A 22,783-nucleotide genomic window follows, 5' to 3' on the forward strand; every position below is an offset into this window, starting at 1 on the left:
ATAAGAACTAATGAAGAATCTGAATTCATCGCCTATACCGATGTAGTGCATGTATAGCCAGTTCCTACAGAAGATAAGAGGTCTCGTTTTAAGAACAATATATATTTTAACTGCAATTTGAATGAATACAAAGTGCAATAATTTATAAATGAAAAACAAACTATCATTGTTAAAATTGCGTATTTATTTATTTGATGTCCATAATCTTCCCTATACATGTCCGATTTACGCGTCCAAAGTCACTCCATGCGTGGTGACATTGGACACTTGACTAGCATTTTTAAAATAGTTTTCTAAACATTGAAAATCAAGAAATATAAAGAAAGTTAAAATGTTAAAAGAAAACTTAATCATTTAGTTTAACAAAAAAATATGTTACTATGAAAAAATTCAATAGTTATTAAATAAGCCTAATTAGACTAAAAGCTGTCCGATGTCTCCCCTTTATATATATATATATATATATATATATATATATATATATATATATATATATATATATATATATATATATATATATATATATATATATATATATATATATATATATATATATATATATATATATATGTAAATTATGTTAGTGTATTTTACAAATAGAGTGCTCAATGTTCTTAAAGAACAGAGCAATAATAAATTAGTAAAAAACACTTATCGAACTTTTATCTTCAACTTGAAGTTTCACCATTGCTGGATCATCAGGAAGAGAACTCTTCCTGATGATCCAGCAATGGTGAAACTTCAAGTCGAAGATAAAAGTTAGATAAGTGTTTTTTACTAATTTATATATATATATATATATATATATATATATATATATGTATATATATATATATATATATATATATATATATATATATATATATGTTTATGTAAAATGAATACAAACAACTTTCGATGGAACTCTGAGGTTTTATGCCTTTCGGCAATCATCAGCCATTGTGTATTTCGTCACTTAAAAACCGTTTAAAAATTACAAATTAAAATTACGGTGTAACAAGTTTTGAAGTTACAAAAATAAAACAAAACAAAAAGACGTCAAAGGTTTTAGTCACCGGTGTCGAATAAGGATAGTAAAAATTTCTTTGAATGCCGGTGTAGTAGGTAGGATTGACTTAACGGTAGCGCACACTGTATAGTAAGCCGTACTGGAAGGTAACAAACACTGTACAGTGCTCGCTGCCTAGGTACAAATCGCTATACAGTAATTCCTACCGGCCAGGTATCAAACACTTAACTCAGGTATCATGTACTAACGGCAAAAAAAAAGAAAATACTTCTTGTTTAAACTTATTAATTTTTCATAACTTTTATAAGATTATATGATAACTATACTCTAATAGAGTTTTTATAAAAGGATGTCCTTCATGGATTTGACTGAGAAGATTACCTTTCAGGGTTTACATGGTCCTACTACCCTTGCCGACATGTAATTTGGGGGTTTTATTTCAGAGTTTTCGTTTTCTTACGTTGACTTCATACGGTTAAGGAGTCTCACTTGCCTTATAAAGTAAGTTATATTAGATTACATGTGTCCAATAGAAGAGGGTGATCTGACCTGAGTAGCTAAATCAATTCGAATGTCTTATTGCTGTTTATAACCGCAATGTTGGTATAAACCTTTACAAATAAAATATATTTGTGAAAAGACCGCTTTTCACTTTTCTTGACCCATGGAGTTGTAAGTTTTGTTAGCCCCTCGCTTCTTGAATTTCTTTTTGCTTTAATAATTGCTTGCAGTGTGACTATTTTCAAGAATATACTTTTATGAGAATCCATGAGCGTAAGATTCGTTATATGAAACATTACTTTAATTGACGCACAAAATTTATCTGCATTTTTTTTTTTCATTTAGTAAAACTTTTAAGTTCCTAGGCACGCTATTTGCCCCTAAAATTTCGTAGTTCCTTAACCACGCTACCTGTCAATGGTAAAGGCAGAATTTTAGAAGATTACCAATCTGAGTTCAGGTTGTTTGTCCTCTAAAACTTCAACTTTAATAATTAAATAATTGGTAATCTGTGTTGCCATTTTAAATCAAAACAGGTGTGTTTTAAAATAAAATGAGGGAAAAGAGGTCAAAAAAAATGAGAAAAATGAAGTCAAACAACTGCATGACAAGAAATTGAAAATGTTTTCCTAAATCAAATAATTTTATTGTTAAAAAAACAAATCTAAACTATTAAAAATAAATAAAAAATTATAAAGTTTTCACTAAAAGTCTTTACAGAAAAAAGATAATTTCCATTGTATTTTAAATTAACCTCGCTAATTTCAATTTCTTGCTTGCTAAAACATTATCAAAACTTAAAAAGGGAGATAATAAATTAAGAGAGTTAAAAACCAGTCCATGATTAGTTTTAGAAATATCAAGTAAAATATAATAAACTAATTTAATTCATTATTAAAATAAATACCTTCTTCTCTTTCTAAATCAACAGATACATCATGAATTAAGCTTTGATCATTTTTTATGCAATATATGGGTAAGACTGACTCCCTTGCATACATAACTTGAAAGGGAGTGACACCTGTTGACTTATGGCGAGTTGTTCAAAATGTAAACAGTATGCTATCTAACGAACGAGGCCATATTTCTTCCTCTCCGTTCAGGACTTTAAGCATAGAAGCCTGTATAGTTCTATTAGCTCTTTCAACCAGACCATATGGTTGAGGATGGTAAGCAGAAGTAATACGTTGACAGGTTCCAGTAAGATTTAACAAATTTTCAGAAACTTTATTACAAAATACTCGACCTTGATCATTAATTTGAATCGATGCACAACCATGACAACAAATGTGTTCATAAAGAAATCTGGATACCTCTTCAGCACTTTTATTATAAATAGGCTTTGCTTCAATCCATTTTGAGAAGTAATCAACAACTACACAAATGCCAATGTAACTTTCTAGATTTTTAGGAAGACTACAGAGAACTACACCAACTTGATGCCATACTTTTGTTGGAACTGGTATTGGATGCAACTCTGGAGAGACTTTTTTCATTTTTGAATTTGATTTTTGACATGATATTTAAATGGCAACATGATTTCTTCTTAATCTTTATTCATATTAGGCCACCAATATCCTGAATCAATCAATTTCCATATTGTTTTATCCCTCCCTACATGTCCACTTATAGCCTTTGATTCAGTTGATGTGCCTAACCCATAATGTGCTGCTTTTTTGTACTGATCACGAGATATTTGATCTTTGAAGACAGATAAAGTCTCTGGGCCAGAAGTAACTTTCATGATTTTTCTATATTTGTAATGTACCATTGACAATTACAAACCTGTCGTTTTGTTTTTTAAAGTTTGTTTAATTACCTATGTTTTCTCTTCCTTGTAAATATTCAGGAAAAATTCCTGATTATAAATAATTCTCAATGTCACAAAAGTTTGGTTCTTTAATTATTTTTTCAGATAATTTTGAGTCGTCGATCTCTGTTGAATTTTTTTCTTCCATTTTATACTAAAATATATATAATAGTAAAAGAAGTGTTCATAGCACATACATGTCTATAACATATCCATGTCCATAAAATATATAGTATAAAATATAATTATGATAAATGTAGAAAAAAATGTAAACAATATTGAAAGAAATAATTTTAAATGCCACCAATATTATTTAATAGAACGCTATAGAATGATTATCACTTTAAAACAGCTATAAAATCTAGTATTTAATAATCTTAATTTGATCTAAAAAAGTTACTACACAAAAAAAAAAGTGATAGATACTAAATTTTAAAAGTTTGATTTTAAAATTTTGTTTAAACTATACGGCTAGTGAACATATGTTTTTTGTATCTTTTTCCACGTTAGTTGCTTTTTTTTAATGACATTTACACGGCGAAAATAATAAGTGTTCGGTACCCAAGTACAGTGTTTGGCACCTAGGTAGGAATCATTTGTTAAGTGAACGGTACCGCCCGGTAGGAGTTACTGTACAGTGATCCGTACCGGTTAAGTATTTCATACCTCCTTCACCGGCACTTTTTTATTATTTCATTTCTTTTATTAAGTAAATTTTCTCCTTTATATGATAGTATATGAAATTTCTTGTCAGGGTTTTACAAAGATTACAAACTTTTGATGCTTGAATGTAGGGCTTACATCGTGAATTATCTTCCATGTAATCACAGGTTTTATTTTTTTCGATTTTAGCTTCCATATTTCTTTGGAAAGCACAGTGTCATTTTTACATTTGGGTGCATTGAAAAATTTAAGATGGCTGGCATAATTTAATTTAAATGTGGTTACACCTATACCAAAATAAACTTTATCTTTGAATTTTATCGTTTTGTAAAATTTTGTTTTTATGTACATTTATTAAAGACTTGACATTAGGCATGTAACTATAGCTAACTTTAATAAAGTTTCGATTAAAAATTTTATGAAGCCTGTGTCCTACTGGAAAGTGTTCTTCAATTAAAGCTAAGAAGCGATTTCCAATTTTAGTTTCAACATTTTTGCTAAACGGGAGGTTGTACTATATAGTTTTACGTTTGCGATGTCTTTTTTGATTTTTGTTTATTTGCGGTTGGTAGGTGAGTTTTTAATTTTATCCTGATTTACGTAAAGCCTTTTTATACGGAAGAATGGAATTATTGAAAACAGTTTTATTTTCTGCCATAGTTGATAATCTTAACTCAATAGTGCGAGGGATTTCTTTTATTATATTAGGTGGATGGTTTGAATCAGAATGGACATACATAAGTTGGTTATTAGGTTTACAATATGATTGATAAGAACTGTCAATCAGGTTCAATATTACATCAAGATAATTGACAATTTTAATATTACATTGGATGGAGTTAAGTAGGTTGTTACTTTTCAAAATATGCGTAAAATGCTTTTTAATTTTTTCCATTTGTTGGCCGCTTTTTTTTCAAAAATAACAAGTCTTTCGTCACGATACATGCCAAAATTATTTTTATCGTAATGTTGAGAGAGCTGAAACAATATAAAAATACCAACTAGTTTTCAAACTTCAGCTCCATCAAATGCTGCCATTGTGATATCAAATAATCCGCCTCTTTTCTTTATTCAAGCTTCATTGTTTTTAAAAATTAAAGATTTTTTTGCATGATATATTAATTTTTTATCGTCATTATTTACAATGACATGTTGTTCGGCGAAACTGATTGCATTGGTAAGAGTGTTTTCACTAAGAGATGGGTAAAAATCATTTGTATCAAAAATTAGAAATTGGTTTTTTAGGTTTTTAATTTTATTAAGCCAATCTATAACAAATTGGGTGCTTGCCATTGATGCAACTGTAGCTTAATTTTTAATTCGTAAATAATTTTAGATAATGTAACTTTACTAATTTTTCCAACCTCGTTTTTCGTTTTTCGGATTTAAAAGGCGAACTGAAGGGTTGTTAATAAAATTATCCTTATGGACTTTTAAAGTGAAAAAACAGCCGGACGATCCGTTTATCTCAATATTGTTATACACTTCATGGTGGATTAAAATGTTTTTTCCTTCCTTATTTATTTGATCTTTTAATTCTGGCATCGATTTTTTGTTAGTAGAAGTAATTGCGTTTGTTAACAGTTTATTGTATTCATCTTTAGATAATTTATAAAAATTAGATATTTTGTCTACCTTTATTAATGTTTTATGTGGCGTGCTTGTGGATTTTAAGTCTTTTTGCGTATTATTTTGAAACTTGCAGTTTACGTTGCAAAATTTTATTGATTTAACTAAGTTTATAAGGATTTTTTCAAAAGAACGCCTTTCATTTATTTGTGGTGGGCATTTCGATGATTTGATTCAGTAGTCTGTATAATTTGAATCATTTCTTGGGTAGTTATTTATGAAAAAGAAAGCCTTCCACCTCATTTGCTTTACGAGAATTTCTGTTTTGTTTAGTAGTTTTAATTTATATTCTTTTTCAGATGGAATTTTTGATTGAATGTTTCAAGTTTATTTTTTCCATTTTGTTGACGACTTGAAAAGAGCCCAGTAAACACAGATTGGTTCACAATTGGTCAATAATAAATCGAAATAGGTCGAAAAATAGATAAAACGTTTAGCGACCTATTATTGACTAAAAATTGACGCTTGATTTGGAATGTATATTTCAAACTTTTTTTTATATACGTTTACTAAACGTCGATCTAACGTTTAGAATATTGACTTACATTAGTCAATATTACGAAATTTTCTATGTTTAGGATGGTACAGGAAATTTCGGAGACTTCCATTCAGAAAATCGTCTATATGTAAAGTTGTTCTGAGTAATTCCAATTTTGATTTATGAATGTACATTTAAATTATTTTAATTAAAATTTAAAATTAATGCTAACTATTTCACCCTAGTTTTTTGCGGTTACAAATCAGGTTACAAAATCAGACGATCAGGATAACAATGTAGAAGATGATGTTGCACAAACATGTGCATGATAATCAAGTGGTAGACGGTATTCTAGGAAGATTTTGGATAATGCATGAACCAGTGATCCAAAATATTTGTTTATGAGTTTATTAATTTTATAAGTAATCTTTGACTTAATCTTAATGTAAACTTTTATTTTCTGCTGAGATTATATTTAAAAAATATTTGATAGAAATTTTTTAATAAAATATTTCCACTGCCAAAAGCTTGATCATTTAATTTTTTTTTAATTATCGAAACATAAACAAGCATAGTGCAGAAACATTCTCTAAACCCTCACTATTTGAAAATGTTTTATATAAGTTTATAACTTTATATATAGTTTTATAAAATAAAAGTATAGTATAAGTAGTATAGTATAAAAGTTTATAAACATATTATAATAGTTATAAAAAGTATAAAAAATAAGACCAGGTCTTTTATAACTATATCTAATTTATAAACTTCATTACTTTTACAACTATATCCTTTTTATAAATTTCACGACCTGTATAGCTCTTATTACTAAACACACAAACGTCTACTAAACGTCAAAACAACGTTTCAACAAGACGTTCAGATTTGGTCAATTATCCGTTTAGAATGAAATCCAGATTAACGTTTAGAACAAACGTCCATAAAACGTCTATACTCAAACGTATTTTAGACGTCTATTATAAGATTATTATAGGTATATAAATTATTCATTACCTATAATAATCTTATAATATCATTATTTTAATATTATATTTTTTTTTTATAAGTTAAGTAAAATATTATAATTGCTTAAATAATTTTTATTAATTTTAAAATAAACGTTTGGCAAATCGCGTTGAAGTGTCCAGCAGTAATCCGCCAACACTCCAACTGTTACACTCCAACGACCTTGATAACGCGACTCCATTACCATTACATCTTGATTAAAGTGTTCACCATATTCGTCGCTTACAGAACCAAGGTTTTCTGGAAAAAAATTAAGATGCAAGTTAAGAAGATGAATTTTGAGAAACATGTTGCATCCTATATCTCTATAGGCATTTAAGCAATTTTTAACCACATATTCAAAATTTACAGACTTGTTATTTCCGAGAAAATTAACAACTACGGATTTAAATGCCAGCCATGCATTTTTTTCAATTCTACTAAGTAAATTTTCAAAGTGGATGTCAGTAAAAATCTTTTTTATTTGAGGACCAATAAATATACTTTCTTTCACCTTAGCGTCACTCAATTCAGGAAATTTGTTACGTAAGTACATAAACGACTCTGAGTGATTGTGTAGCACCTTAACAAAATTTTTAACAGGTCATAATTTTATATAAAGTGGTGGCATAATTATTTTATCACGTTCAACTAATTTCAATCGAAGGACATTTTTATTTCCTGGCAACACTATATAAAGAAGGATTGACCAATCTCTGATTGGTCAATCCTTCTTTATATAGTGTTGTTTTCTATCTCTACTGTCCCATTCACACATAAAACAACAATACTTTGTGTAGCCTGTTTGCATTCCCATGAGAATTGTAATTACTTTTAAATCACCACTTATTCTCCAGTTATATTTACCATAATCAATTTTATTTAATAGCAGTGACATTGTATCGTATGTTTCTTTTAGATTGGCAAAATATGCAATTGGTACACAGGCGCGTAGCTACCCTATAGCAAGAGTAGGTACAGCCTAAGGGTCCGTCGAAAAAGGGCCCAAACGTTGACATTGCTCAAAATTCATAAATCGAAATTGAGATGTTGAAATTTGCAATAGAGCTGGCAAGTTTTTTTTTTAATTTGAATTTTTGTTATCTAAGTAACATTTGTAATATTTTGCGTTAAAATATTTATAAACTATTGTAGTTCAATGAGAACCTTTAAAGAGTATAGATTTGTGCTTAACTAAGTCATCATTTTTTATATTTGTGAACTTCTACGTTGTTTATTTAGTCATATGTATATTAATATACATATATATTTTTTTAAAATTTTTTTAATTTTTGTAAAAAATTAATTCAAAAAAATAATAAAACTTTTATATATATTGATTTCACCAGTTTTTGGAATTTATAAGTGTAAGACCCATTTTTATCATTGCGGAATCTACATCTAAAGTTAAAACTGGCGCTGAAAAGCGTAAAATTAGAAATGAAAAAGAAAAAGAATTACAAAAATTGCCCAAGCTCGATATATTTTTTAAAAAAAGTAAAAATTATATTCACCAATCTGATAATATAGGTTCTGCAGATATAAATGAATTTCCGAAAACTGAAGAATCGCAGACTACTGATACTGCTACTGAAAATGCAATACAAATTGAACGAGCAAATAAAGAAACAGCAGTAGAAACTAATATTCACCCTATGACACTAACTAGTGATTTGGGTAAATATTTAAATCAAATTATATCTGATGACGAAAAACGTTATTATTAGTATGTATTCCACCGCATCAGCCAAAAGGACCATTTCCCAAAGATTATAATCAACAGAACAAAAGTTTTAGTAAAACTTATTATTACTACACATCAAAATATGGTCCAGTTCCACGTATATGGCTATGTTATTCCATACTCTTAGATGCTGTCTACTGTGAGCCATGCTGGTTATTTTCAAATCAAAATAGCCAATGGAAAACTGGTTTGAAAGATTGGAAAAATTTATCTACACGTATAAGTTCTCATACCTCTTCACAAGCTCATGTTAATGCTTGTGCAGTATATGAACTATGGAAAACTAATCAGACAATTAATGAAATACAGGAGGAACAGTTACGTTATAGAGCATCCTTAAGGAAAATGGCATTAGAGCGTTTAATTCGTATAACGCTTATGCTCGCCAAAAATTCTTTAGCCTTTAGCGGCCATCGAGAAGGATTTACAGGAGATTATAACGGGAATTTTTTTTCGCAAGTAGAACTAGTTGCTCATTATAATGATGTGATGAAGCAAATTATTTCAATGCCTTCTGGATCCATTACGTATCTTAGTCCAGATATACAAAATCAATTAATAACAATTTTGGGAATAAGATTATTGGAAGAACTGACTACGAAAATCAATACATCGCTATTTTATTCTTTAATGTTAGAAATGACACAAGATATCACTAAGAAAGATCAATTAAGCATTGTTATAAGACACGTACACATAGATCGCAGTGAAAACGAAAAAGCGACACATTTTAATATTATTGAAACCTTCTTAGGATTTTTTGAATTAACGGATCATTCAGCCAAAGGAATTACTGATGAGGTTCTGCGTATACTTAGTGAATTAAATATTCAAATTGAAAAGTGCTATGGTCAAGGTTATGATGGTGCCAGTGTTATGAGTGGAACTTACAATGGACTACAGTCTAAAATTAAACAAATGCAACCAAATGCTGAATATATCCATTGTAACAGTCACAACTTGAATTTAGTTGTTAATGATAGCGTATCTGGCTGCCATGATGTAATGCCATTTTATGCCAAACTTCAAAATATATATTCTTTCTTTGGAAGCAGTATCAACCGGTCGGATCTGCTGTCACAGTTTTCTGGGGAATCGGAAAAAACTTTAAAAAAACTTAACCCTACGCGTTGGTCAGGGAGAATACAATCTATAGCAGCTATTAAAGTTCGTTTCGTTGAAATTTTAAAAGCAGTTACAAAAATAATACTGCAATCAAATAAGGTGGATGAAAGAAATGAAGCAGCCAATATTAAAAAACAAATCGAAAATTTTGAGTTTGTATTTATTAATGTATTTTTATTCAAAATCATGACTGAAATCAATTATTTTTTATTTATTTATTTAATAATAACTGTGTACATGTACAATGACAATGTACGGAGCCTAGGTAATCTAGGCTTTAACAGCCAATTTATGTTAAAAATAAGTCCAACTTTGATTTAAATTGATTAAGTGTTTTAGAATCTACAATGTTTTGATCTAAATTATTCCAGCTGTTAATAACACGGTTTGTTAAGAAATAGTACCTCTTTGGATTTTTAATTAATTGTCTATGAAACCTCATGTTGTGACCTCTTGTATTTGAAGTTATTAAATCTGGTGGGTATTCCAATGTTAAGTTATCTATTTTTTTTACTATTTTGAAAAGTTGGATTAAGTCATTACGTTCGCATCTTTTTTCAAGAGTCGTTAATTTAAAGTAGGTTAGTCTACTTTCATAGTTTTTCCCTTGAAGACATTTTGTTCGTGTTGCTTTACGTTGTATGATTCAATTTTTTTTATCTTGTTCTAAGTAAGGACTTTTATCTTGTTCTAAGTAAGTATCTAAAATTTTACAAAAAAAGATGTGGATTTAAGTACGGCAGTTTCTGCATTAGAAAGTTTAAATGTTAAACTAAAAGTATTTTGAGACTTATATGAAGAATTTAAAATGGAAGCTAAAGTAGGGGAGATGGGGGCGCATTGATCGCCGTAGCAGTGTTTTGAAAATTGCGCAGAACCTGAAAGAGATGTAAAAACTTATTAACTACGAAACACATGTAGAACTATCTGGCTTTTGGAATATATAAATATTTTGATTTAAAAAAATGATAAACATGAATAATTTTAACTTTTAAACAACCCTCTCAAAAGATCAATGTACCCCAAACTATGGGGTACTATGATCTCCGACTTGGGGCACATTGATCTTATATGCGTAATATTATCTAAACGTTTAACACTTCTATAACTAAATCTTGTAAATAATTTAGTCAAAGGGTAATATTGTATAACATATAATACATCTAAATTTTTTAATTATTTTTTAAATATAGCAGTTAAACCCACTAGTCTAATTTTTAATTAAAAAATGTATAAATCACAGCAGCTATAAGCTACCCGCTTTATATACGTTTAAAACTTTACAACAACTTGAAATTTATAAGAACTGAAATATAAAGACTGAAATAAGAATACAACTTTTAAGTTTACAAAACTTGTTAAAAGTACAATATTTTGATTAAGAATATTTCATCATTTGTGAAAGTCAAGTTGTGAAGCAACTTATGGTTTACATTGTTTTTTATTCCTAAGCAAGTAATTCTTAGTTTCTTTCTTATCTTTTGTGGAGACTTTTTGTTGATTTTTGGTTTGCTTCAAAATTTTCTTTTCTTTTGACAAACGAATTTCATTTCTGACAGGAGTATCAGTCAAGATCCTTGTTTTTAACTGCCTACTTTTAACTTTTTTTTTTCTGGCAGATGCTTTTGGGTAAGGTTTTAAAACCTCAGGTGAGATTATAGAAGCAACACTTGTTGACACTTTGTTTAAAATACTTGTTTCAATATTTACTATAGTTATTTCAGACTCTATGTGATTAACATGTGCTGGTATCATTTCAGATTCCATGTTGTTGACAGGAGTGATAGTGACTGTATCTGGAGTAGCTCTATCTGTAACTGATGATGGTAAATATTTGTCATCTTTGAAAATTTCAGAATTGAATGGCTCAATGCCAGCTACTCTAAATCCTGTCTGTATATTAGATGGTGAGAAAGCTTTTGTATACGGTTCTCGAACTATTGAAACAATATCATAAATGGTCATTGGTCTTGGGTTGAAACCATCCAATTATCACATGCAGAATTGTAAAACCTTTTCAATGGTCCAAAAACAGTTCTATCTAATGGCTGCAATTTATGGCTGCAATGGGGAGGAAAACTTATCATTGTAATTCCGTGTTGAATTGCAAGCTCCAAGCCTTTAACAGAAATATGACTTTCATGACTGTCGAGAAGTAACAAAACTGGAGATTCCTGAGAACAGTTTGAATATTTAACAAAATGTTTAATCCATTCTATGAAAATTTCTGAGTTCATCCAACCAGAAGGATTTGCAAATCCCACACATCCAGGAGGTCCTTCCTTAATCATGTAATCATGAAACTTTACCCTAGGAAAAATAAATAATGGAGGAATGGAATTTCCAATAGCATTAGAGGCACAACATGCAGTTACCAATGTTCCTCGTTCTGCAGATGTGATTCTTCCAACTTGTTTGCTTCCTCTACCAGCTAAAACCTTTACCGGCTTTTGAACGGTTGTTAAACCAGTTTCATCAACATTGTATATACGGTTAGGATTATATTTATATCGATTTCTTACCGTTTTAAGATTTTGAAAAAACTCTCTTACAGTGTGTTTGTTAAAAGCTGTTGATCGAGCGAAGCTCGTTGCTTCAGGTGTTCTTAGAGACAACTCTGGTTGTCTTTTCATAAAACCTTGCAACCAATCAATGCCTGCAATTTTATTTTTGATCCATGATGATGGGCATATCTTATTGTTTTTTAAAGCAAATTCATATGCCAATAATCGCGTTGACCTAGTTGAAAGGCCATAGTTCATTTTTGATGCAATTAGTAAATAACTTGATAAACTTTTTTCATCTTCTGCTGTAAAAACTTGTCTATTGTTGTAGTTAGGCTTGAAAGCTTCATTTGGATTAAGCCTCTTTTTACAACAATATCTTTTTAAAGTCATTCTATCTATGTTAAACTGACGTGCTACAACATTCAGTTGTGTTCCTTCTAAAACTTTATTAACAGCTACTTTCATTGTTTCACTTGGTATAGCAACTTTATTTGTTTTTTTAATTCTATTTCTAACCATTTTAAGATCTGTAAAAAAATATATCAATAAAAACATATGTTTTTAATAAATGCTAATATTTAACATAATAATATTATGTTAAATATTTTTTAATTATTATGTTAAATATTATTCTTTTGATATTATAAAATAATAGTATTATTATTACTAGCTTATAACATAAGTAGATTTAAAAAATGAAATGCTGAAAGCTATTGTTTGTTTATATAGTTTTTTTTTAAATCATAAATACAATTCCATTCGTTTAACTGTATTGCTTATAAACAAAAACATGGGGCACTTCGTCTTCTATGGGGCACTTTGATCCTCCGATCAATGGGCCCCGCATAGTCAAAGATCAATGTACCCCAATAGGTATAGGTAACATATTGATAGCAATATCTACTGTATAAATTGCAGCCAAATAAAAATTATATATTATATTATACACCTAACACTTACAAATTTAAAATAAAATTGTTGTTAACCCATACAGACATCTAAATAAAAATATATTTGAATTATAGTACGATTTAAAAAAATCACTTTTTATGACGAAAAACAATATTTTCTTTATTTTTTTTGACGCTGATAACCGTATGAAAAAATATTACGAATAATCAATTAGGGAAGCATAATGGTTAATTAAATTGCAACCTCACTTCTAGTAAGGCAAAAATGAACGAGTAAAAGCCAAAAGATCATACTGCCGGGCGATCAATGCTCCCCCATCTCCCCTTAACGACGACGATTTGTTAAACGTCATTTTGATGAATTATCATCAGATTATCGTTTTAGTAATAATGAAGAAATATTCAAGGTAAATGTTTTTTATTATACACTTGACAAAATAATTGTCTTAATCGATAAAAGTTTCACCGGAATGAGAACTATCAACCATTATTTTGCATTTCTTGAACCTAAGAAAATATTAATGTCGCAACAAAATATGGTAAAAGAAGTATTTACATCCAACCTACCTAATCAATTTGTCCAACTTACCAAATTATTAAAATTAGATTTAAACCACACAATGACAATTAAACAGCTAGCTGAAATAATGACAACCAAATATAGTGCATTGGAAAGTGATTTTTCCGAAATTTACATGACAGTTCTTTTATTTTTCACATTACCCGTAACGGTTGCAAGTGCGGAGAGAAGTTTTAATAAATTAAAAAATAATTAAAGATTACAAAAGAAATGCAACCAACTAAAGCAGACTACATCATCTTGCATTACTAGCCATAGAGCATAAAACAGCATCAACAATGGATGTTAAAGAAGTTGTGAATATCTTTGCAAATGCAAAAAAAGTTTTTAATATTATGTACTTTGTAAGTGTTTTTCATACTGTGTTCTTTTCTGTAATAATAATAAACTACTGAGTTTATAATATATTTACTGAATTTACTTTTTTTATAAAATAAATTTACCTTAAGGGAGCCCCTCAGGGGATCTTGCCTATGAGCCCGAAACTTTTAGCTACGCTACTATCAGTACAGATGCACATATATTTCCGTTCTGAAGTAATACTGCTTTTAAATAGCTCTTTGATGAATCAATAAATAATCTCCATGATTCTATACTAAGTTCAATGCAAAAGTTTTTCATAAGATTCTCAACATCCGTGCAATAACATTCTCATTAACTGAAAATATTCTCATTAACTGAAAAAAACATTACCAATTATTTGTGAGGGTTTCAAAATTTAGATATTGTTGTACCTGGTGCCAATAAATTAAATTCTTAAAGTCGAGATCCAAGTAATTCTACTTGGCCTTTTGTCCGCGCCAAGTCTCGCACAAGATCGCAAAGTTCCGCATTATTAATTAAATGGACGTTTTCGTCATGCTCGTTGTAATCAGAGTCTGAGCTACTGACAGAAGACGCAATTTAAAATTCGTCTAACATTTCTACATTGATACTACATTCAGTAGGTGCAGTAGGTATTAGCAAAGTGGCAGGGTTATGAAGTATTGCTTTTGAAACTGATGCCACTTCAGGATATTTAACAGACAGATTTTTATATAAAACAAAAGTTTTATATAAAAATCCAGCAATATTTACAGAACAGAAAAAAAAAATCCGTAGAATGGTTACTAGACTCCCGCCATATCATTGGAACACCAAACAAAGAATGATTGTTATTTTTTGCTTTTCTTAATTAACCACGCAAGTTGCATGCACATTAGGCAGGTCCGTTTTTAGGGGTTGGAAAAACTGCAACTTTGCCAATTTATTTTGCCATTCTATGTTGTTACACAAGACTTTTCCTGAAAAAATTTTTGAGAAATTTTTAATTTCCTAACCTCCCTAAGGGTTTGAATATTTTATATATAATACATTTTTAGGGAAATTTTTTTTTTTATTTGTACCGCCGGAAAAATGCGGAGTTATAACCACAGCGCGCCATAATAAATTTTATGAAACTGCGCTGCGTTTGGAACTTTTTAAATTTAAAGTGGCAATATCAACGCGTTTAAATACTGAAATATTATTATTAGGATAAACCCACGAAATTGATTGCAAAACTTTACCTACTAAAGGCGACGTTTTAAGATATTTTTTATCACTGCTGCAAATTACTAAATTTCAAAAAAAGAAATAAAAACACACTAAAAGTTATATCCTGCCCTCTCTACATAAATCACGAGCTGCTATGTAATGATAAAACAGGTCAGCCCAAATGTGTTGTTTCTGTTCTTAGAAAACCGTTTACTCCAACAGAGATTATGGGTGGTATACGACACATTAGTTGCAGAAGTAATAGGTAACTATTGATTTAAATAATGTTTATAGTTTATTACATAATTATTGATAATGAATCATTCATTCATTAAATGAATGATATAAAAGTTTAAGCTAAGTGACAAATGGAAATTTATTAAATTATTTTAAGGAAAATGTTTCCAAATTAATATATCATCACAAGAAACTGGTATCATATCGTTCAAAAAAAATGAAACACAAAAGCTGCATGAAAATAATTTTTTGGCATTAAAAAAAGAACTGTTTGACATAGGGCACCCAAAACTTAATGAAATAATTGAAAAAGATAGAATTCGATCAAAAGACGCAAAAGAATGCGATTTTTTATTTTATACAACCAAATAATTGCAAGAACAATCATAATTGACAAAATAGACAATAAAATATCAATAAGTTTATTCCAACAGAGAGTTTCGCAAAAAGAAAGCCAAGGATTTTGAGCTAAAGGAGAAATCTTCCACAAAAAACTCAAAATTTAAACAATTTTCATCAAATAGCAATTGTATTAATGAAAATCAAGAGTTATTTTCGTTAGAAAATTTTGATAATGAAGAATTTCAATACAATAACTATGGTGAAATTAAAACAATCAACTAAAATAAAACGAAATAAGGTGACAGTAACAGTAGATATTGATGAACTTATTTAGAAAACGTCAATATTTTGTGGGCATTTTGGAATTTCTGTTGAAGTACAGACATGATTATTAGAATTATTTTTAAGATATATCGATCTTAATGAAGAAAACTTTCAAAGACAAAAGTAGAAAAAATAAGAAAAGATTTATATGTTAGGGAATCAGAAATAATTAAGGAAAAAATAAAATATAAAAATGTAAAAGTAGTTATTTAATTTTGCACATTGATACAAAAAAAGTTACGGTTTTAGATGAAGACAATATTTCTGAAATAAACAAACATCTAGATATTGTTGTTACAAGTCCTGACTGAGATTTAAATACAAATGGAAAACAACAGGATGAGCTGCTAGGCATAATTGAATGTCAATTGGGGAAAGGATATGATCGAGCATTGGCATGTTTTAATGTTATAAAAAAGTTTGGAATTGAAAGCTTTATAATTTAAATTTGTGCTGATACAGCAACATGTAACACTGGTTGTAATAAGGGTTGTATAAGTATTTTAGAAGAACTTTTAAATCGACATCTGTTAAGATTTCTTTGTAGAAAACAAAATCTATTTATACAAGATTCAAAGCTGCTAGGCCAATGCATTATGGAAATGTTCAAAAAAAATAAAAAATTCTTCCTTCATACAAATAAAAAAATAATAAATAAAAATAAAAAATAAAAAATTCTTTCTCATACAAATATATAACATCTTTTGACAAAACAACACATTAACCACACAAAACAACACAATATCCACAAAAAACGATACAGTTACCACCGATAATAAAAAGCTGGAGGAGCGGGGTTTCGAACCCCGGGCCTCTCGCATGCAAAGCGAGCGCTCTACCACTGAGCTACACCCCCTTGCGTTTTAATTAAAAATCAAATATTAGATTAAAACTTTTTTCTTAAATATGTTACGTAATGATTACTATTTAACTATGATAACTATGAAATAAAGTCTATTGCATAATCTAACAATTTAACCTCCTAATAATTTGGCAATAAACCTTTTTTTCAAGCTTAATTAAACAATTTTCGTTTTTTCAACTTTCAAACTAAAGGAATTCCTTTGTTTAATTAAGTTGTTTAATTAAGTTTAAAAAAAATGGTTTGTTGCCAAATTATTTATATAATTACACGTAATTTTCGAAAATAACGTGTCAGATAGTTACACCTACAAAAATCTCGACCTACCAAGTTGTTCTACAAAAAGAACAGCTAAAAAGTGGAACAAATTTTCAGATAACCTACTGTGGCCTAAATTGTTTTTAACTAATTATAGTCTTTTATTTTCAACCGATTTAATACATTTTCGTTTTCGAGCTATTTTATAAATTCTCATTTTCAACCGATTTGACTCAAATTATATTCTCAAAAATTAAACTCGAAAATTATATAACCTGTATTTTTAACGTTGTTTATTTTAAACTACGAATTTTTCTTTTAATTAATAATCAATAAGTTTTCCAAGCATTCATCGAAGCTTATACTGCCCGATTTTGATAACAGCGCTTTAACCACTGTGCCAAGGCTGATCAAGTTTGGTATTAAAATCAACAACAAAATATACAAAAAACATACCGGAAAGACGTAGTTATAAAACTGAAAGTACAATAGGTTGAATATTTAGTAGGTTTGAAAATTCAGTAGGTCAAAAATACAGTAGGTCAACGATTTAGCAGGTTGGAAAATTAGTAGCGCATATTTTAATGAGGTCTAAATATAAAAATCAAAAATTGTTAGTTGAAAATCAAAATCGTCATAATCTACGATTTACTAATTTCAAAATTAGGTTGAGTTATGAGCCACCAAAATAAGAAATGATTAAATGCTCTAGATTTTCGGAACAAAAAATTACTCAAGATTTTCGGAACAAATAATTTGAATCTTAACGTTAATTTTTCTCTTTTTATCACTTTCGACTCAACATTTTTAGCGTGCAACAAAACACTTATTTGATTTTGATACAAAGCACTTACTATCCTATTATTAAAAAATTTTGATAATCTTAGTTATTTAATGTCTTATAAATTGACGCAACATCTTAATTATATTGCATGGTACTTAAAACATGTTTGACATTATTCTATTTTACAATAATACCGATATTTGTAAATGCAATATTTAACATATCTTACGCAATTTGTAAATGGAATATAAAACAGATTTATTTAGTATTGTATGTAAGCGAGAGATGCCATAATTAGAACAGCGCACAGTGATTTAGAAACACTTGAAATTTGCCGAAAGTATAGTTTTTTGAGTAGCGAAATTTGTTATTAGCTAACTATTTTCTACAGTTTCTTATATTTCTAACGGTAAAAAATAATAAGCACTGAAAAAACAGATTTAATTGTAAATTTTTGTTTGAAAATGACCGTAAACAGCTCTTTTTTATTGTTAAAATTTTATCATTATTAAAACTTAATTTTCTCCCTGATTTCAAAACTTTTCATTTTAATTTCCATAGTATACAAAGATAATAGATAAATTTATCTTAATTTAAAAAAAAAAGGTAAATATGTATTGATACATCTTATAAAAAATGCCTTTAAAAAATGCAATTTGTATGAGTTTAAACTGATTTTTATAGTGCTAGGACTTATTACCTTAGACTTTCTTCGCGAAGCCAATTCTTTTTTTAAAGAGAGGTTGTATCATTCTGTTAGAATCTAAAAAAGTTAGCTGCCCCAACTTGCCCCATTTTGAAAAAATGTGGTTTTAAAAAGCTGATTTTATAAAAAAACTAACGATGTAAAAGCTAATACATTTGCATTTATAATATATAATATAATATATAATATAATACATAATATATAATATATAATATAATATATAATATAATATATAATATATAATATAATATATAATATAATATATAATATAATATATAATATAATACATAATAGAATATATAATAGAATATATAATATAACTTGTAATATATAATATAATAATAATTACATTTATTTCTGAAATAAAGCGAATTATGGTTATATTTTGCATTTTTTAAGTAAAACGCGTTATACGTTTTGACACATTTTGAAAGTCCTCAAAAAAGGCATGTGCACCATTGATCTAAAATTTTTTTGCGTTTTTTTTTTCGGTGATCTAATTTTGTGTCCGCACTATATTGATTGCACTGGGTAAACTATACTGCTATAGGCATATGGCTTTTTGCGTTTAATTTGATGGGATTTAAAATGCAAAATATCATTATAAACTTATCTTATAAGTTGCTGCAAGCATGATATTGCAGTGATATAACAAAATAGTCAAAAGTTTCCTTAATTGGAACTATAAAGTTTTCCTTACTAAATCAGTAATAAAATCAAAGGGTTGAAGAAATAGTTCAAGTGCAACTTTAAAATACTTAGTAACAACTAGAAACCTTAAAAATAATACTTTATTTAGTGATTTTTAATCAATAATTAAGAGAACATAATAACAGTTGAAGCTTTTATACAATTTTTAATTTGTAGATTTTCAGTTTGTCAGGGTAATATTGTTCCCTTTATAAGTTTTGAAAGAACTGTTTAAATTTTTACTGTATAGATAAAAATCATTTTTAATCAATTTTTATTGATTTTACTGGCTTTTTTTAAAAAAAGAAACAACCTGTTCTGATTGAGGAATGAAAATATTCCAATTTAGAAAACCAGTTACCTTGATTGGAACAAAATAGTATTTTTGCAAAAATAAATTTATTTCCAATAACAATGCAATCAATTAAGTCAAGTTATGGTTAAAAGTATAGTATGGTTGTCTGTTTATATTAATCAAATCATAAATGTTTTCCTTGTTAAGCCATCTTTGGTTAATAAATATTTCTTCCTAAATTAAGACAACTCACCCCAATATATGAATGGACATATATTTGTGTGTGTGTGTGTGTGTGCGTGCGTGCGTGTATAATAAAAATAAAAGTAGAATATAAAAAAAAATAAAAAGAAATAATTAACTTTTTTCTTTTTTTCTGTAAATAGTAAATAGATTGTTAAATCAGTTCTCTCTTTAGTTTTTTTTTTTCCTTTTTTATTTTTATCGGCTGAATTTTTTATTTATATCAACGGGGCTGGATGATAAGACCATGTCTTCTGCCAGCTCCGGTCGAAACTTTTATGCTATATTTTTATGTTGTAAAAACATTGTAAAAGCTTATTTTTTAATGACGAAATATATAAAAAAAAAAGAAAAAAGTTTTCGCCAATCAAAACTTCTGCTGAAACGAATCTTCTGAAATAAATACACTCATTTCCAAGGTTTGAATTGATGTTGTTGGGATATAGGTTAACAAATTCGGCTACAAGACAAGACACGGAGCCAATATCTAATTCATGTATGTTGGTAAGGAAGCTCAGGCGTGTGTTCTAAACCAAATAGACTGATTTTCTTTTTTGGATTTCCTATCTCGATTATCAATCAATATTGATTTCCGATTGATAGTCATGTTTTTTAAAACCAACCAATGAAAATAAGTAAAAGAAAATAAGTGTTTTATTTTTCAATCTAAGACAACTTTCATTACTTCAATGAAGTTCACATCATTCTAATTTAATTCCAATTTAAAAATATTTTTTTCCCGTCAAAATGGACTCTTTATCGCCGTTGCATAAGGGGAAATAACGTGATAACAGTTAAGTAAAGGCGGCCCTTTATCCATAGGTCAAAACGGTTAACAAACGGAAATATAAAGAGGAAAAAACGTTGTGATGTTAAGGTAGTAAACTACTAAAGAAATTGTTTTTGTATCTGATAATATTTCGATTGATTTTTTTTACTTCAAACATAAGAAATACATTTTTAAAAAGTTGCTTTTAATTTTTTTTCCATAAATTTTGGGCAAAAACAGGTGGTTTTAAGCCAAAAACATGCTAAAATCTTGATCTCTTAAAAAGTAAAATGTAATAAGTCCTAATTTTTTGCAGTTTTATTCCTTTTATGTAGATAAATGTCCTAAGAGACAATATCTGTCTGGGTATATTATACGACGTATAATATACCCAGACAAACTCCATAGTCCACATGTACTCTTTCATGTGAGTACATGAAAGAGTACATGTAGATTATTGAGTACTAAAAGAAACATGTGAGTACATGAAAGAGTACATGCGGACTATGGAGTATTAAAAGAAAAGTAGTTTTTGATAATTAATTCAAATTTAAGCTGAGCTCATCGGATGATGAACAAAAAGTTTTATGAAAGGAAGACAAAGGATAAATATTGTGTGAGAAGAGCAGTAAAACATGGCGGTTAAAATACATGGTGTGGAAATCAGTTATTTAGCAATAAGCTTAAAGTTGATGTGTAATTAACCAAATATTTTTATTATTATATAATTAAACCAAATATAATACGTACACGTTTTAAAGCAAAGTTTGAAGATTTTCGCTAGCAAATTTCAATTTAAAAACAAATTTGTCTATCAACAAGACAAAGAGTTGAAATATACTTTCTATAAAACGGAAGAGTATTTTCGAAAAAATAATTTTAATGCGATAGAATGGTCAGTCCCAATCCTTCGGCATTTTTATTATAGATTGTAAAAAGTAATGTGGATTGTATATATTTATTTCATATATTTAGTACTTAGTTAGAAAAATATAATCAATAAAAACATATTTAAACGTCTGGCAAATTTTGATTTGAATCTTCGAGAAGTGAGTTAGAAGATAACGTTTAGGATGATGACAATAAAAATTAAGTTTCAGATATCAAACATAATTCGTTTAGAGAAGAGAATGTTAGTCGCAACGGAAGAATTTGGAAGACAACAGTAGATGAGCAGTAAAAATAAATTCTCACGTACTGTATCAACCCTGATACAGTACGTGAGAATTTATTTTTAATTGCAGAAATAAATGACCGGATACTTCATAAAAATAATTGAGAGGCTCAACGTGTCATAAGTGCTGGAGAAGTGTCTCACCATATTTTACAAAACTTTTAAATAAATTACATATTTTAACTTTTCAATAAATTACTACCTTTTAATTTATTACAGATTTGATTTCAACTGCATTGATAAAATAGTCTTGATAAGTTTATATTATTGTGTATACTGTACATAAGTATACATGTTTTTCTTGGTCTCCTTAGGTATGACATAACAGAACAGGAACTAGTTGGTTATTTTGGCATTTGTTACCTTATGGGTGCTTTGAGAAAAGAAAACGTGTTTCTCAGAGACCTGTGAAGTGATGAACTTAGAATTTTTGCTTACAAAGCCACAATGTATCGTGAAAGATTTGAGTTAATCACAAAGTTAATGAGATTTGACAACAAGTAAACGCTATTGAAAGATGTCAACACGATAAACTAGCAGCTTTTAGAGACATATGGGAACATTTTCTCAAATGTTGTTGCTTATGCGTCATTGTTTCCGATATGGTTGAGTTGGTAAACAAATA

General features: G+C 28.6%; 3 protein-coding genes and 1 non-coding gene across 4 annotated transcripts; 1 reads left to right on the top strand and 3 right to left on the bottom strand.

The window, feature by feature from the left end:
• Window positions 1-2,553: 2,553 nt before the first annotated feature.
• Window positions 2,554-3,006, bottom strand: LOC136087118 (uncharacterized). The gene has a single exon (XM_065809624.1). The coding sequence runs from the start codon at window positions 3,004-3,006 to the stop codon at window positions 2,554-2,556; it is 453 nt and encodes a 150-aa protein (XP_065665696.1).
• Window positions 3,007-8,139: 5,133 nt separating this feature from the next.
• Window positions 8,140-11,175, top strand: LOC136087119 (zinc finger MYM-type protein 1-like). Its single transcript, XM_065809625.1, has 4 exons — window positions 8,140-8,163; window positions 8,442-8,769; window positions 8,820-10,129; window positions 11,155-11,175. The coding sequence occupies exons 1-4, from the start codon at window positions 8,140-8,142 to the stop codon at window positions 11,173-11,175; spliced, it is 1,683 nt and encodes a 560-aa protein (XP_065665697.1).
• A 747-nt stretch (window positions 11,176-11,922) lies between these two features.
• Window positions 11,923-12,987, bottom strand: LOC136087120 (uncharacterized). Its single transcript, XM_065809626.1, has one exon. It carries the CDS (start codon window positions 12,985-12,987, stop codon window positions 11,923-11,925), a length of 1,065 nt encoding a protein of 354 aa, XP_065665698.1.
• Window positions 12,988-17,161: 4,174 nt separating this feature from the next.
• Window positions 17,162-17,233, bottom strand: trnaa-ugc (transfer RNA alanine (anticodon UGC)). Its single transcript has one exon. It is a non-coding gene; the product is annotated as a tRNA-Ala (tRNA).
• Window positions 17,234-22,783: the final 5,550 nt, after the last annotated feature.

The sequence above is a fragment of the Hydra vulgaris genome, chromosome 11 (assembly GCF_038396675.1).
Source record: "Hydra vulgaris chromosome 11, alternate assembly HydraT2T_AEP".
In the NCBI taxonomy this organism is placed as follows: Eukaryota; Metazoa; Cnidaria; class Hydrozoa; order Anthoathecata; family Hydridae; genus Hydra; species Hydra vulgaris.

What these genes read in the sequence shown, in the direction of transcription:
- LOC136087118 (XM_065809624.1), bottom strand. Translation starts at nt 3,006, where the DNA reads ATGAAAAAAGTCTCTCCAGAGTTGCATCCAATACCAGTTCCAACAAAA.
- LOC136087119 (XM_065809625.1), top strand. Translation starts at nt 8,140, where the DNA reads ATGTTGAAATTTGCAATAGAGCTG. An exon ending in TGAAATTTGCAATAGAGCTG is followed by an intron (nt 8,164 to 8,441) that starts GCAAGTTTTTTT and finishes TGATTTCACCAG; the next exon opens with TTTTTGGAATTTATAAGTGT. An exon ending in TTGAGTTTGTATTTATTAAT is followed by an intron (nt 10,130 to 11,154) that starts GTATTTTTATTC and finishes TTTTAAATATAG; the next exon opens with CAGTTAAACCCACTAGTCTA.
- LOC136087120 (XM_065809626.1), bottom strand. Translation starts at nt 12,987, where the DNA reads ATGGTTAGAAATAGAATTAAAAAAACAAATAAAGTTGCTATACCAAGT.